At 34.7% G+C, this 15,498-nt stretch overlaps 3 protein-coding genes across 6 annotated transcripts in view; 2 read left to right on the top strand and 1 right to left on the bottom strand.

The window, feature by feature from the left end:
- Window positions 1-8,635, top strand: part of FXR1 (FMR1 autosomal homolog 1) — a 64,162-nt gene extending 55,527 nt beyond the window's left edge. For 2 of the 3 annotated variants that reach the window (XM_017877017.1, XM_017877034.1), the window contains exons 12-13: window positions 1,327-1,534; window positions 6,505-8,635. In XM_017877017.1, coding sequence (XP_017732506.1) covers window positions 1,327-1,534; window positions 6,505-6,872 — 576 coding nt within the window. In that variant the 3' untranslated portion in view covers window positions 6,873-8,635. The remainder of the gene's footprint in view (window positions 1-1,326; window positions 1,535-6,504) is intronic. The other variant, XM_017877024.1, reaches the window with a different exon arrangement.
- An 835-nt stretch (window positions 8,636-9,470) lies between these two features.
- LOC108532802 (fragile X mental retardation syndrome-related protein 1-like) lies at window positions 9,471-14,962 on the top strand. The gene is made up of 3 exons (XM_017877072.1): window positions 9,471-9,596; window positions 13,713-13,804; window positions 14,531-14,962. The coding sequence occupies exons 1-3, from the start codon at window positions 9,494-9,496 to the stop codon at window positions 14,699-14,701; spliced, it is 366 nt and encodes a 121-aa protein (XP_017732561.1). The 5' UTR covers window positions 9,471-9,493; the 3' UTR covers window positions 14,702-14,962.
- DNAJC19 (DnaJ heat shock protein family (Hsp40) member C19) overlaps window positions 9,523-15,498 on the bottom strand; it is a 22,508-nt gene continuing 16,532 nt past the window's right edge. Inside the window, exon 7 of one of the 2 annotated variants that reach the window (XM_017877052.1) lies at window positions 9,523-9,611. The gene's annotated coding sequence lies outside the window, so the exon portion shown is untranslated. Of the gene's footprint in view, window positions 9,612-10,708; window positions 10,728-15,498 lie in introns of those variants that run through there. The other variant, XM_017877053.1, reaches the window with a different exon arrangement.

Below are 15,498 nucleotides of genomic sequence, written 5' to 3'. Positions count from 1 at the left end.
ATCTCAGCTCACTGCAAGCTCCGCCTCCCGGGTTTAAGCCATTCTCCTGCCTCAGCCTCCCGAGTAGCTGGGGCTACAGGCGCCCGCCACCTCGCCCGGCTAGTTTTTTTTTTAGTAGAGACGGCGTTTCACCGTGTTAGCCAGGAGAGTGTCGATCTCCTGACCTCGTGATCCGCCCGTCTCGGCCTCCCAAAGTGCTGGGATTACAGGCTTGAGCCACCGCGCCCGGCCCTTTCTGAGTTTTTATATTTCTTTCTTTCTTGTTTAAGAAATGATTACTTTCCTTTGTCTTCATGCAATTTGACTCTCAGATCACTTATCTATCTGCATGTTCATACTGGAACCATTTAGTTTTTACTTTGGTACTTTACATACAAATAGGGTACAGAACCAGGAGTGACATTGGGATTCCTTGGTAACTTTGGCATTATGCAAATCATCTGCATCATCTCCATAGACATTATTTGATAATTTGTAACCATTGTTAACAAAATAGTCTATTTGAGTTGATACATAAAGAGCAAGGGTTTTTAGAAAAATATGACCCATAAATTATTAAATATTTTAATTTTATTTTCTGCTCTTTCCCTTTTATTCCTGCTGTTTCTCTTTTTAAAGTGTAATAATATCCTCACCTGTTCTCTGCCTCTAGTATGTTTTCCTCCCAGTCTGTTGTATCATTGCTGCTGTTACTATTTTGAGATCACTGATAATGTCATTTCTTTTCTTTTGAAATTCATCTTTATATGAAAAGTCGCAATTAAAACTGGCATTTTGAAGCCAATGCTTTATCTTTCAGTACTCATCTTTTAACCAAGAATTTTCTCTAGACATCTAACCTTTGCATCTTGTAATGACCTCAATTTCTGAATGACCAAGTCTAGCAGTCCTTCTAGGTCACAACTCATGTGTCACTACTTTGATAGGAAAGTAGCTTGTTAATAGTACCTTTCATAGATGCTGCCTGTATCTCATTCAGCAGTTCTAACTCCTTGAGGGCAAAATCTGGTAATATTGTATAATTGTTAGTTATTTAATAACTTATTTTAAAGCTGTTAAACATCCCCTTGATTGGGGAGAGTCCATGTTGTCTTTTATATTGTATGCCTATAGCAGCATGTTTGGCACACTCTAGGCCGTTCAGTAAATGTTGAACTGAAACAGCAAATGACCTCATCAATTCTGTTGACTAGGAACACAATGCTCTTTACTATCTACTTGCCTAAGGTCACAGTTTTGGTAAGGAGTACAGCTCTAGCTCTAGGCTTTAGGAAGACAAAAAGTTATATATAAGAAGACTTACTCGTTTTTTTGTTTTGATTGTAGGAAGTAGAACAGCTAAGAATGGAACGCCTACAGATTGATGAACAGCTACGACAGATTGGTATGGGTTTCAGACCTTCTTCCACCAGAGGGCCTGAAAAAGAGAAAGGATATGCCACTGATGAAAGTACCGTCTCTTCTGTACAAGGTTCTAGGTCTTATAGTGGAAGAGGCAGAGGTCGTCGGGGCCCTAATTACACCTCCGGTTATGGTAAAAAAAACTTTTTTTTTGTAGTAGTAATGATAGTAGTTATAGTTTAGGTGCTCTAACACATTTTCTTATAATTAGTTCATTATCTTGGCTTTGAGGGTAGAAGGTAGTTTTGAAGGTTTGGTACATGTCTTAATAGTAGTGATGGTATACATTAAAATGACAGTAAAATATATAAAATTTCCAAGCAGTTATGTAATGAAGCAAAGCATGTTTTTAAGTTGGTAGTTCATTGTCATGTTCATTATATTTACAAAGAATACATATGTAACTTGTTTTTCAAATACTTTGCTAGTACAGTTTTATACATTTCCCAGTAAATACCTAGTAATGGTGGTGATACTTTTAGGAATCATCTTTTGTCTACCCTCTTCAAGTAAAAAATGAAAAGTATGCGAATCACTGCCAAGGTTACATATAGCAAGTCTTTACTAGCTTTTAAAAAATATTATATTTACTCATTTGGCATATTTGAATATATTAACATCTCACATCTGGAATTATTTTGTTTAACAACATTTCACTAAAATGAAGGCTCTGAAAGCCAGAATCTAGTTTAACACTTCATAAATGAACATTTTCTAAAATACATTTCACTGTGAGGATTGGGTATAACCCAGGTAGGAAGGGGACAGTGGAGTGATGATAGTCAACAATTCTCTAATCCTAAATTCTCCCTTATTCTTCTTCAGCTTTGGAGTTGTTCCATTTTTCTACATTTGGACTTGGATCTTAGCAGTGACCTGATTTGTTTTTTTCCTTCGCCCATTTTCTTTCTCTTTTCCTGTTCTTTTCTTCACTCCTATACTTACTCTCTTTTGAGGAAATACAAAACATTTTCCAAAATGTAAGGCATTTAAGGAATATAGAAATAAATGCAAATTTCCTGCTTAATTGGAGGATCATGTAATGCTGACAAAGTTATATTAAACCTGAACTATCTTCAATTTGTTGTAGAGTTGTAAGTTTGTGTCCCTTCCCTTTAATATCATATCTTTATGTTCTCATTGTCTTACATATATATTTTTATTTAATGCAATATTGAAACCTAAATAGCAAAATTCTAATAAAGAAGTGTTCAGCATATAAAGGGATGAAAATTGCAAACTGTTATTATATTTCTGAAAATGTTTAATGCAAAAGTTAACCAGTAATCACATAGAAATTAAATATATTCTCATTGATTTTTGAACCATACATTATTAGCATAATCAGACTTATTGGATGATGAGTATGATGAATTCTTTGAATAATTTTATTAGCTTTTGTGGGAAGTCTGCTTATTGAGAGCTTACTCTGGCAAAATGCTTTTGTTGAGAGTAGATAATTTATGTGAGAGGTAGAGAAACATCATCTGGATTCAAGAAAGCTGTGCAAATTGTTCAGTAGATGGCACTCTTAGCTCTGAATCTTAGCGGAATTAATAACATTTTATTTCTTGAAATAGTTATCAAATCTGAGTGGGCTTGGAAAAGCAAGAAAAACCATTTGAATTTGGTTGTAGATGTTCATGTATACTTTATATGAGCGAGACTTTTAGTTGATTTTATATATATATATGTATATATATATATAAAGTATGAGTACTATAGTTTTATCAGTTTAATAGGAACTATAAGAAACATTTCCCAGTGTAACATCTCCGAAGTTGGTATGTGCGTTAAATTGGACATCTTACAACTTTAACAGCATTTTCTTTTTTAATGACACATAAAATAATATCTTAAAATTGATGGCCTCTTGGAGTTGATAAAACGTGATTAGTTTTAGTTATTAAGCTTAGCACAACCAACCACTGAAAATGATATAAACCATCTTCATAAGGTGATTTTAGAAGTTTGAGGGGAAAATATGATTTTAAAATTGGTTAAAACACGATGTCATTATGTTTTGTTACTTTTTTTTTTTTTTTTGAGACAGAGTTTCGCTCTTGTTGCCCAGGCTGGAGTGCAGTGGTGCGATCTCGGCTCACCGCAACCTCTGCCTCCTGGGTTCAAGTGATTCTCCTGCTTCAGTCTCCTGAGTAGCTGGGGATTACAGGCATGCACCACCACACCCGGCTGATTTTGTATTTTTAGTAGAGACAGGGTTTCTCCATGTTGGTCAGGCTGGTCTCAATCTCCCCACCTCAGGTGATCTGCCTACCGTGCCTCCCAAAGTGCTGGGATTGTGGGTGTGAGCCACCATGCCTAGCCTGGTGTCGTTACTTTTAAAGCTTGTTTAAAAAGACTTTGAACCCCCAACTTGTATTTTACAAAATTAAGGGGTTGGAATAAATGGTTTCCCTGATTTCATTAGAGTATTTGCTTTCAATTGCAGTAATAAATTATCACAAACTTAGAGGCTTGAACCACAGAAACTTACTACCTTATAGTTCTGTTGGCCAGAAGGCTGACATGGGTCTCACTGGGCTAAAATCTTGTCAGCTGGGCTCCGTTTCTTTCTGGAAGGTCTGGTGGGATTCCCCTTTCGGTAGTTGAGAAAGTTTCTCTACTTTTAAAGACCCAGTGAGATTAGTTTGGACCCACCTGGGTAATCCAGGATAGTCTATCTCAGGGTCCTTAACCTTAGTCACATTTGCAGAGTCCTTTTTGCTATCACAGAAACATTTCATATGAATTATTAAGAATTATTTAATATGAATAATGTTGAACACTAGCCAATTCATTAAAATTTTGGGGGTTATGGCCTCAGTATCTGTTTTACCTGCTGAAATCTATGATTTAGACATTCCCTCTAAATATCTTGAATACTATATGTAGGTTAAATTTAAGGAAGACTTTACTTGCTGTGACATGGGGTTAGATAAATACTACTCTGGATTTCTAAGGATACTTCAATAGGAACTTTTGAGCGAGTCTTCAAAATGAAGTATTCTTTATTTGTCCTGAATTTTGGCAATGGTTTCAGATAGGATAGGGTATATGTGTGTAAATAAATTCGGAAGTTCTTAAACGTTCTGAAAGGTTTTGTTTTTCACTATTCAAGGAGAGATAAATTGCCTTCATTGCAACTTTTATGACATCATGTTAATAAAGTGCTTTTTGTCATTTGGTGAAATAAATGTTAGGGGAGATTAATTCCCTTCCCCGAGATTCTAATCCCAACAAAGAATTGAAAGTGAGTAATAGAAATTTGATGTATTCTTTGAAAATACACATGTCCAACTACTTACTTGTTTTTATAATTGACTAGTTACATCTGTTGTTAACAACATGTGGAGAAAAGGTAGGCATCCTAGACTTACCTTTAAAGGAGAAAGGAAGTGAGTAGGCACCTTCATGTATAAAACTTCATATACATATAGACATATACCTTCATGTATTAAACTTTACATTTTATTCCCTGCACCTTAATACTTAAAACTTTTTATGTCTGAAGAGCTCATTTTTTCCTCAAATGATTGCAGAGTTTAAATATAGGGAACTTCAAGGTATTTCATGACATCACTCTTATCTGAGAATTTAGCAAATGAACTTCAAAATAATGTAGCAGATTATTTGGTTGAGAAAATTGTTATACACTCTGCTAGGCATTTGAGGACATGTAAGATGGAGTTCCACCCTTTTATCATAGACCAATTTTGAAGTAATTCCAAAGGAGGAAAAAATAACACGGCATAGTCTTATGATAAATATGGGGCGATTTTAGGGTAACAAAAAATGGGGAGATACCTGTTTTAGTTGCAATGGTCTGGAGTTAGAAATTGAACTAGGCTCTGAAGGAGATATATTTGGTCATATAAGAGGGAAAGAGGAAGTGGCATCCCAGAACTAACAAGTAGAAATGAATATGATAGTGATTGAGTCATACGTATCTGACACTTTAGTTACAGTAATTATTAAATGATACTGTAGGTTTCTGATGATCTCTTTGTAGTGTTTAAATAAATTTTTGAAAGGTCACCATTACAATAGTTGCAGTGTTAGAAATGGTCTGTAAACTTTTAAAGGCATGCTGAGTATTTGTCTCACTGGTCATGGCTTTAGTTCTGTTGTCAGGTGAGAGACCTTCTGTTTCAGAGAAACCTTAAATTCTGTTTAGTTGTTGCACATACTAGGTTGGTGCAAAAGTAATTGCGGTTTTTGCCATTAAAAGTAAAAAAAGCAAAAAGTAAAAGTAATTTTAATGGCAGAAACCACAATTTAAGATGCTAGTAAAGCATGCTATCATTTTATATACAACCTACTGGAAAAATTATGATAAGCTGGAAGCTTGTAATAAAGATGCCATCAATTATAAGAAATATCTTGATTTCAGAGATGTTAACGTGAAAAGTATACCCTAGAATCAATGAAATGATGGTGAAATACACTATACAGTTAAACTATTCATTTTTCTAAATATGATTAATTTACTCAAATATTGGATAGAAGTTATTTTTATTGTATGAATAATTTAGGTTATTAAAACCCAAATGAGCAGAAACGTTTGACTATCCATGTTAAGTACATTTTAATATTGATATATGATGGACGTTCTGTGTGTTTTTTTTGTGTGTGTGCCAAAACCCAGGAATTAATGTTATGTGTATTTTCTGTAATTTTTCTGTTAACTGCATTTCTGCACATCAGTTTTTTTTTTTAACTTCCATGACTTTATATTTCCTGGATATTGTCCTTTTTTGCTGATGGGATGGTCACACCTTTGACTATATTACATGACATAGCCCATCTTAGACTGTAGTGAGGGATTCTTCTGCTGGTTTTGAAGAAGTGAGCAGCCTTCTGCACATCAGTTTATTTTTTAATCTGTATTAAGTAATAGATACTATACTATATTAATAGTATAATAATATTTGATTATTCCTTAGTACATTTCAGATTGATTTTAACTTTCATGGATCTTTCTTTGAAGCAGCCAAACAGTATTGCTTATTTAAACAATTTGTAGGAAATAATTTTGAACATTTTAAAAGCCTCTTTTTATAGAAATCTAATTAATTGGTTTATGTTCTTTTCTTTTCCAAGGTACAAATTCTGAGCTGTCTAACCCCTCTGAAACGGAATCTGAGCGTAAAGACGAGCTGAGTGATTGGTCATTGGCAGGAGAAGATGATCGAGACAGCCGACATCAGCGTGACAGCAGGAGACGCCCAGGAGGGAGAGGCAGAAGTGTTTCAGGGGGTCGAGGTCGTGGTGGACCACGTGGTGGCAAATCCTCCATCAGTTCTGGTAGTCTTTTCTATACTCTGTCAGCATCCTTTCTTTGTAAACAGTATAATTTTACACAAGTTAGTTCATCTCCCAGGGCCGTCCATTTTTGGAATTTTCTCTTTCTACTCACTGTCTTAGAGAAGGTAGTAGATCATATAGAGTATCAGGAAAAGCCCTTGTAGAGTGTTTCTCAGTGAAGGTTTACTTAGAATATTCTGGTCACAACTTTAGTTGACAGCTTTTCTTTATATTATGAGGGTCAGATGTTTATCTCTTCAGGTTTGGGAGGCTTATTTAATTAGAAATTTTTTGTTTTCCCTAGAATTTTTGGGTTATGTGTTTTTGTTTGCCAGACAGACCCAGAGATTTCTAATGCACGGAGAGATGTCAGTAGTTTTCTATACTTAGTATTGAAAACTAAGTGAAGAGCGTTCTTAGCTATACTATATAGTACTTTGGGAACAGGGAAAAATTGTGGAATTAACTAAGTTTTTTAATCGTTTGAGGAATTGTGCTGTAAAGGAGTGTTTGGATGACTAAAGATTTGAGGGTGTAAGAAACATTTTACTTAATTCTGTCTTCTAAAATTTTTTTATGCTTTACATTAAGTTGTAGGAGTTTCCAGAATATTCTTGGTTAGCATAACGGGCTAGGGGGATAATTGCCAGGGATACATAGACTATTAAGGATATAACTTTAACATATCATTATGGTATACCACTTTAAGAAACCCACACTTTCCTTAATGTTGTACCCATGAAAACTTACGTAGTATTTTAATATTATAGAGAGTGTGTATAGATACATTAAATAAGATGCCAACTGTGCTTACAAATTACAAAAACTGGAACAAATCAGGGCAAAAATTAGGAACTTGTTGTTTGTTTGTTTAGATTTTTTCGCTTTCCACAGTAATATTCTTTGAGCCCTAATAAACTTACAGGCTTTCAGGAAAATAGCTTTTATATTTTAGTACACTGTGTACAGTTACCAAGATGATTAAAATTACAGTATATTGAACTTAAAAATAAATGTACTTGACCTAGTGTTTTATGATTAATGGATATGCTTAGTGTCTTTTGCAAAGATGGTTAGCTTGCTAGCTGTTACCAAAGGAATCTTAGGAAAAATCAGAATTAGGTGAATTTCTGCTATAAATTTGATTGTTGGAGGTAATAAATGCACATAGGTAAGACGGGTATTTTTCTTATGAATTATACCATAACAGTTTTTCCTTTTCTACCTTCACCTAACCTTCACACGTTGTTTCTAAAGATGGAGTACTAGTCAGCATTCGTTTCAACATTTTCCTTTCATAACCAGTTAGAAGTTCAACCTTATTTAATTGGCTGCTTTGTTTCAACTTGTTTTGATTGCTTCAGTTCATAGTTACAGATTTCTATTATGTCATGGAATGTAGGTATTGAGTATTATTTGGGAAATAGTCTATCAACATCAACACAAGAAAGCTGCAGTCATTTTGAAATCAGTTACGGGGACAAAAGCTCTTTCTTATAATTATTTCTTAACAGCCGATTATTTCTTTTCACCTTTGTTTTTCTAGCCTCTGGGCAGGATAATCTTGAAATGTGAATGCCAGAATTAGCATGTAATACACTATTTTCTAATGTATATTTTAGAAACAAGGCACAGGAAATGTTAGGAAGCCAAGATGTCTGCTCACTTTCTGCTTTAATTTTTCATAACCACTTAAAGTTTTATCATATTTAATTATCTTTGTTATTTTCCAGGTAAATAATATTGAAAACATTTTATTTGAAGACAGTGCATTTTTATTGGGGGAGATTGAAGTTTATCATTAATTGATATAGTTCAATATAGATCAAACATTCATAATTTCAATTCTCTTAAACGAGTATTTCTTGCCTCTGACATGTATAGTGACTGAAAGATCACAGATCAGGCAAATACACAACAGCATTACATTGATAATATCCAGAATCAAGATACAGACTGCAGACACTGATGCCAGCGAATCTATCACAGTACTAACCGTCAGTAGAAGCGGTCTCGTAGCGAAGGACTGATGAAGATGCTGTTCTGATGGGATGGAATGACTGATCTAAGAATACAGCTTCAGTTAATGAAAATGGCTAGTATGTTAAGACACTTAGGGAAAATAAATAATCTATTATATATATATATACATATATATATAAAATTGTATACTATTGTTAGTGTATGAAGCTTTTTTCAAAGAAAGTATGCAATTCAAAATGGACTTTTCTTAGTGTTTACTTTGAACAAGGTAGATAGCTTTTTGTCTGTCTTAAATGTTTAGTTCTCAGATTTGTTATAGCCAAATTATTTGAAACTTGGAGGGTTAAAGTGCCCTTTGATGCCATTAAATCAGTACGGCAAGGTACTTAGTGCTTTTATTGTCCCCAAGCTAAAATCAGGCTTTCATCTTACCTCTTTTAAAATAATTATAAATGACACTGGTAAAGGTATATATATCAAGAGTAGGCATTAATTTTCAAGGGCTAAAATGTCATTAACTTCGGTATAAACCAAACTGTACTAGAGAGGAAAACTGTGTCCCTGAATGATGGCAGTTTAAGTCTGAGAGTTTTACTGTGAGTTAAAACCCTCTGAATTTCCAGATGATAATTCCATTTTAATCCATTTGGAATGCTGAAAGCCACAAAATGTATTTCCTGTCAGTAAACATTTGTTGTTTTATTTTGGTGTTTAATTAAAAGTTTATTTTACCCTTTAAATCTTTGAAGTAAAGGTTTTTTTGGTTTTTTTGTTTGTTTGTTTGTTTTTGTCAGAATAGTTCATGGTAAACTTTGCAATTACAGATGATAGTGAAAAAAAACCCCAGCGACGCAATCGTAGCCGCAGGCGTCGCTTCAGGGGTCAGGCAGAAGATAGACAGCCAGGTAACTTGAGTGGACCTGTTGACAACATCAGGTTACAAGCATGAAAAAAAGGTCATATGTCTGCTTTCTAAATATATTATACTTACATGTACACATGTGTGCATATACATTCAAAATTTGCATTGCATAAATTGTTTATTCAACTAATAAGACTACTACTATTAAGAAAATGCATTCTTCCTTCACAGTGTGTTAGTAACTTGTCTAATTGAACTAATGTTGTGTCCTAATTGTTTACATGGAAATACTGTTCAGAAGACCATTTTGTTCACTTGCCGGTTTCTTCACACTTGAGATGGGGCCTGCCATCCCAGGGACTATGTTGTAGATTGTGATTGAGGTTGATTGGCAAAACTGGGCAGCTTTTGCATGGTGCCTGCTTACTGTATCTGAATTCAGCACCTCATTTTTGTGGGAGTTGTAATACCCACAATTTAAAAAAGTATAAAAGAGAAAAATATTTGAAGGTGTCTTTAACCTAATACGAGGAATGCATGTTATGTTTTTTGTTTGTTTATTGTAGTGTGATGCCTTTTCCCTTACACCCACTAACTATTCAAATTAATAGTACTTACTTTTAGAATGTTTATTTTATGTAGTCATTAATTCTTAGTAACTTCAAAGAAAGTTGTTTGCTGTGTCTATTATTTTGAACATAATTCCATTTCCTATGTACAGAGAATCACATGTATATTCACAATGAAGCAATTGTGTGCACCAGAAATAAACCCCTTTCAAACTAATCAGTTTTTGCATTCTTTCCAAAATCAGTTCTTTCATGTGTTTTCCCCAAATAAAGAATGTAAATTCTGGCATCTTTACCATTTTAAATTTAGTGGTTGTAGAGACATTTGGGAAAACTGGTTAAGAGAATTCGTTTCCATCCCTAAAAGTTCATGTTTTAAAGATAGTTGGAAAATTTTAGAGCAATTAAATATTGTCAAAAAATTGAAAGTGTCCAGAAAATATTTGTTTTCCTTCCCCTTCTTTCCTCCCCTCTTTTAATGTTGGAAATATATTTTAGGGCTGAGCGCAGTGGCTCATACCTGTAATCCCAGCACTTTGGGAGGCCAGGTGGCAGGATTGCTCGAGCTCAAGAGTTTGAGACCAGCTTGGGCAGTGGGATCCTGTCTAGAGAAAATACAAAAATTAGCTGGATGTGCTAGTGTGCACCTGTAGTCCCAGCTACTCTGGAGGCTGAGGCGGGAGAATCACTTTAGCCTGGGAGGTTGAGGCCGCAGCGAAGGGTGATCGTGCCACTGCACTCTAGCCTGGGTGACAAGAGTGTGACCCTGTCTCAAAAAAAAAGAAGTGTTTTAGATGAAGAGATTATTTCATTTTTTGAAGGTGGTACAGCAGTGATACATTTTCTGGCCCTACTGTAAACAAGAAAATTCAGGCTATCAGTATGAATGTAACAATATATTATAGCATTTATTAACTAGATACATGCTGGTTTATTAGCAAGTCAGCAGGCATAAAAGGAGTAACAGTGGGGTTTGTTGGAGAAGAGGCAAAATTTTCTGTATGGTATTAATTGCAACTTGAGTAGTTTGGAGGCTTCAACAGTTTGACAATGATTTTTGTTCCATACTGCATCTATTCCTGTTCTACTTCTTCTTTGGGATTACTACTTCCCTCTTTTAAAACTTCTTGCATTTCCTAGCTTGCCCCTTCTCCCAAAAGATAGGGTGGGTGAAACAAGCACAAAATTGTTACCTTTGATCCTGGTAGCAGTTCTAGGAGGCAGCCTCCATCTAAAGTTAACATCAACATTCTCTTTAAAACACTCATTTAATTTGATCTCATCTGCTCAAAATTTCTTGCTGCTCTTCGTGTAAATTAAGCAGTGAATATTCTTTACCATTCTTAGAATGTGACAATACACACTGGTGTCCAGTTGATTAACTTGGATCCCTTAGAGGAAATTCTAGAGTCCATGTCATTACACAAATTGTCTGTATTTTTTCTAGATACTGTTACTAATCTGTATTGGATTTTTAAGGGGCTTTGTATTGTAAGGACTGGCTATGAATAGGTTTTTATTTGAATTAACAGAGGTTTCTTTTGGCTTCCTTTTATTTAGGTAGGGGATACCCCAGCTAAGTGCTTGCTAATTTAGTTGAAAACTATATCAGAATATATTATTCTTTGTACACAGTGGATGAAAGGTTCTAGGAATTGTTTCAACATGTGTTAGGTTGGTGTAGTTTTTGCACCCATCCCAAAATGGTGAAAACCACAATTACTTTTGCACCAACGTAATTTAGCAGCAGGGTTTCCAGTTAGATGTTTAGGTGTCACTGAGGGCCGAACTTGGAAACAGTGCATTCGCTATGCTGTTCCCCACACTGGCTAGAATTGTTCTTGTAATAGGTTTGCTGCCATGTATATAGACATAATAAAGTGGATTATGACAATAGCCCTTTTCCCAATATTGTAAACTCTTTTTAATGTAGTTATAAATATATTAGCAATGAATTTAATTTAAAAAGCCTCGAGATGAGCGTACTGAGTTTCTTACAGTTTGGAAGGAAAGAGGTAGTTTCAGATTTGAAACATCTTTAGTGGTTTTCTAGTAAATGATATATGTAAGTTCTGAAATAGGTTGTTCCTTTGTGGTTTTAAAAGATATACATAATAGTTCTAGGAAGTTCTTGGATCTTATGACAGTGTTAGCATGTTAATTCATAATTAAGAAACATGAATTGTAAATACTATCCAGCTTTTTATCATACCAGAATGATTTAGTTGTTTTCATAGAATTTATACTTTATGTACCAATTCTCCCCATACCTTGTGACTTTAAATAAATAATTTAAAATTTACTGCGGTTTTCATTCTTTACATAATTAACTTGCTCCCATAATTTAAAATATATATTGTGCTTTTACATATCAGGGATTTTCTAAAACAGTTTGTGATAGAAAATAATTACTTGAAAGAAAAAAGGGTAGTTCTTTTGATATTTCTTAAAATCAGTGAATTCTAAGTTTCAATTCTTTTTTTTTTGTTTTGAAACAGAGTTTCACTCGTTTCCCAGGCTGGAGTGCAGTGGCACAATCTCAGCTCATTGCATCCTCCACCTCCCAGGTTCAAGCAGTGCTGTTTCCTCAGCCTCCTAGGTAGCTGGAATTACAGGCTGTGCCACCACGCCTGGCTAATTTTGCATTTTTAGTAGATGGGTTTTCACCATGTTGGTCTTGAACTCCTGACCTCAGGTGACCCACCCACCTTGCCTCCCAAAGTGCTGGGTTTACAGTTGTGAGCCACCATGCCCGGCCCTAAGTTTCAGTTCTTGAGTGTTGATGTATAAAGTGAGTCAGTCTACATACTGTAGAACATAGGTAATTTGTTGAAGTTGGGTTGACGGTAGGGTGTTAGTTTCGTTTAGTCTTTTTCCTAATTCACTGCTGCTACTTCTTTGCAAATACACATTTAAGATAGTCCCTACCAAGATTGGCAAAGGGGTGTGGGAGGGGTGTCACTGAATACACTCTGGACCTTTTCCCAGTCTGATCAATGTCCACATTTTTAGGGTGGTGGTCTGTCATCTTTAGTTTGCTTGTAGTTTCTTATTTTAATCACTCAGAATAGTTTCTAGTGTGAAATGTTGAAACAAAGCCATAGGATAAACCACACTTGGGTATCTTAATTGTGCTTTAAAAAAAAAAATTGAGTAAATATTTTTGTATCTGATGAAATTTTCAAATTTAAGTATATTATACTATGATTTGGATCAAATTTGCCCCATTTCCCCCCACTGACAGTTGTAAACACTGGGCTTAGAACACTGCATTTGTATTTCCTTTTACTGGTTGTGGGTTTCTCTAACTTTGTTCCACAACCTTAGGGTCAACCAGAAGCAAATAGCTGGATTCTTGGGAAAGAGGAATTTAATTTAGATTTCCTCAATCTCAAGCTTGAAATTTTCTTCAGCACAAAAAACCCAGGCAGATTTTAAAGCTTTGTTTTGGTTGGAGGTGATACCCAGCTTAAGAAAATTTTGACACTGGGTGACCCACCACTAGTTTAATAGTGAAATTACCCTTTATCCATAAATAAACTTTAGAAATATTTTTTCAACACCTGTAATTTTTTTCTCATCTTTAACAGTCACAGTTGCAGATTATATTTCTAGAGCTGAGTCTCAGAGCAGACAAAGAAACCTCCCAAGGGAAACTTTGGCTAAAAACAAGAAAGAAATGGTAAGGAGAATTTAACCTGTAGGTTTTTGTTTTTTTTTTTTTAATTTTTGGTATGGTTTAGCTTTATTTTTTTACTACTATTACTGTGTGATCACTTGTTTCCACAAATAGACAATACTATTTTACTTAAAGACTCTTGAATGTGTTCTTGGCCCCAGATAACTAAAGATATGCATGCTTGAGCCTGAAATGCTTTTTAGTTAGAGCTCCAAATAGCATTTATAAAATTCAACCTGCCCAAAGATATTGGGCATAGAGACTGTTGCCTAATTCAGGAGCAATAGGCTATATACCTCTTCTCATTGATGGATATAGACCTTTTAAATTTTAGTTCTTTTAAATGCTTTACGGTATTTGATATGTAAATGTGATTTTTCAAAAGAAGGTGAGTAAAGTAGGTGATTATTTAAATGTTTAATATTAACTGTTTATGTCATTTTCATGGTGAGCTTTCCAGTGTTTTAAAATTAGGTGCAGTTTTCATTAGTTCAGATGTTTTGTGTGGTTTGGGCACTGCTAGGTACTAGAGATACAAAGTTGAAAGACCCATAGAGTGGAATACTTTGGTATTTGTTTTGAATTTTATAGACGTTTTAATACTTTGATCCATTGTGGCATATGAAACTGAAAATTTTCATTAGCTAATTAATGTTTATGTAGCTATTTTCCTCCTCAGCTATAGATTTCATTTATAAAGAAGTTGAAAAAGTTGTCTCCCTTTGGCAGGCAAAAGATGTGATTGAAGAGCATGGTCCTTCAGAAAAGGCAATAAACGGCCCAACTAGTGCTTCTGGCGATGACATTTCTAAGCTACAGCGTACTCCAGGAGAAGAAAAGATTAATACCTTAAAAGAAGAAAACACTCAAGAAGCAGCAGTCCTGAATGGTGTTTCATAAACTGAAGAAGTTCCTAGTTTACAGTTCTTTTACATTACATTTACAATAGTGCTTGTACAAGCTTGCCAAAGATAGAATATGGATCGCCAGTCTTTACATCGCACTTTCAGTTCCTCCATTTGGAATTCAAAAAGGGGAGGGATCCTGAAGAAATCATATGTTAAACATACTTTGACACCTACTGTGTTATAAAATATATCATCAGATGTGCCTTGAGAATAGTATATGTAACATTAAAAAAAAGTTGCTGGCTATAGGAAATGTTATTTTGTTTTCAAAATATGGCAGAGATGGGGGGTGGTGGGTGGGGTGGGATCCCTAACGTAATATTCTTTATGAAAGCATTAGCTGCTTTTGTTACATTTTTAATATGCAACCACTTCTTCACCTGAGGAAAACTAGAATGAAATGCAGTCTAAAATATTTTGCACTGAATTGTAATTTCTTCATTAGTTTAGTCTGGAAACTGGTCTGTTTTAATGTGTTTTTTAAATGCTGTATGTAGAGGAAAATCTGCAGACCACTGGAATACATTTGTTAAACTCTCATCTGCAGGGACACTGGGCGATACTTGGCAGTGACTGTTCTACCTTGAGGCTTTGTTTGGTTTATTTATTAAAGTGTACAGTATTTAAAAATCAAACATAGCTTTAGTTAAAACACTAAGCTGAATTAGTCATGTCCATTCAGACATAACCTGAACTACTGAAAAGATCAATTTCCAGAAAGTTTATTCTGTATAAACTACATGTTAGTCTTCAGTAGAGTATCTTTTTTTTTTCCTTTTTTTTTTTTTT

This window comes from Rhinopithecus bieti, unplaced genomic scaffold (genome assembly GCF_001698545.2).
Source record: "Rhinopithecus bieti isolate Rb0 unplaced genomic scaffold, ASM169854v2 scaffold_76, whole genome shotgun sequence".
In the NCBI taxonomy this organism is placed as follows: Eukaryota; Metazoa; Chordata; class Mammalia; order Primates; family Cercopithecidae; genus Rhinopithecus; species Rhinopithecus bieti.
The sequence above is the reverse complement of the archived record's forward strand: the minus strand, read 5'-3'. Positions and strand labels throughout refer to the sequence as shown.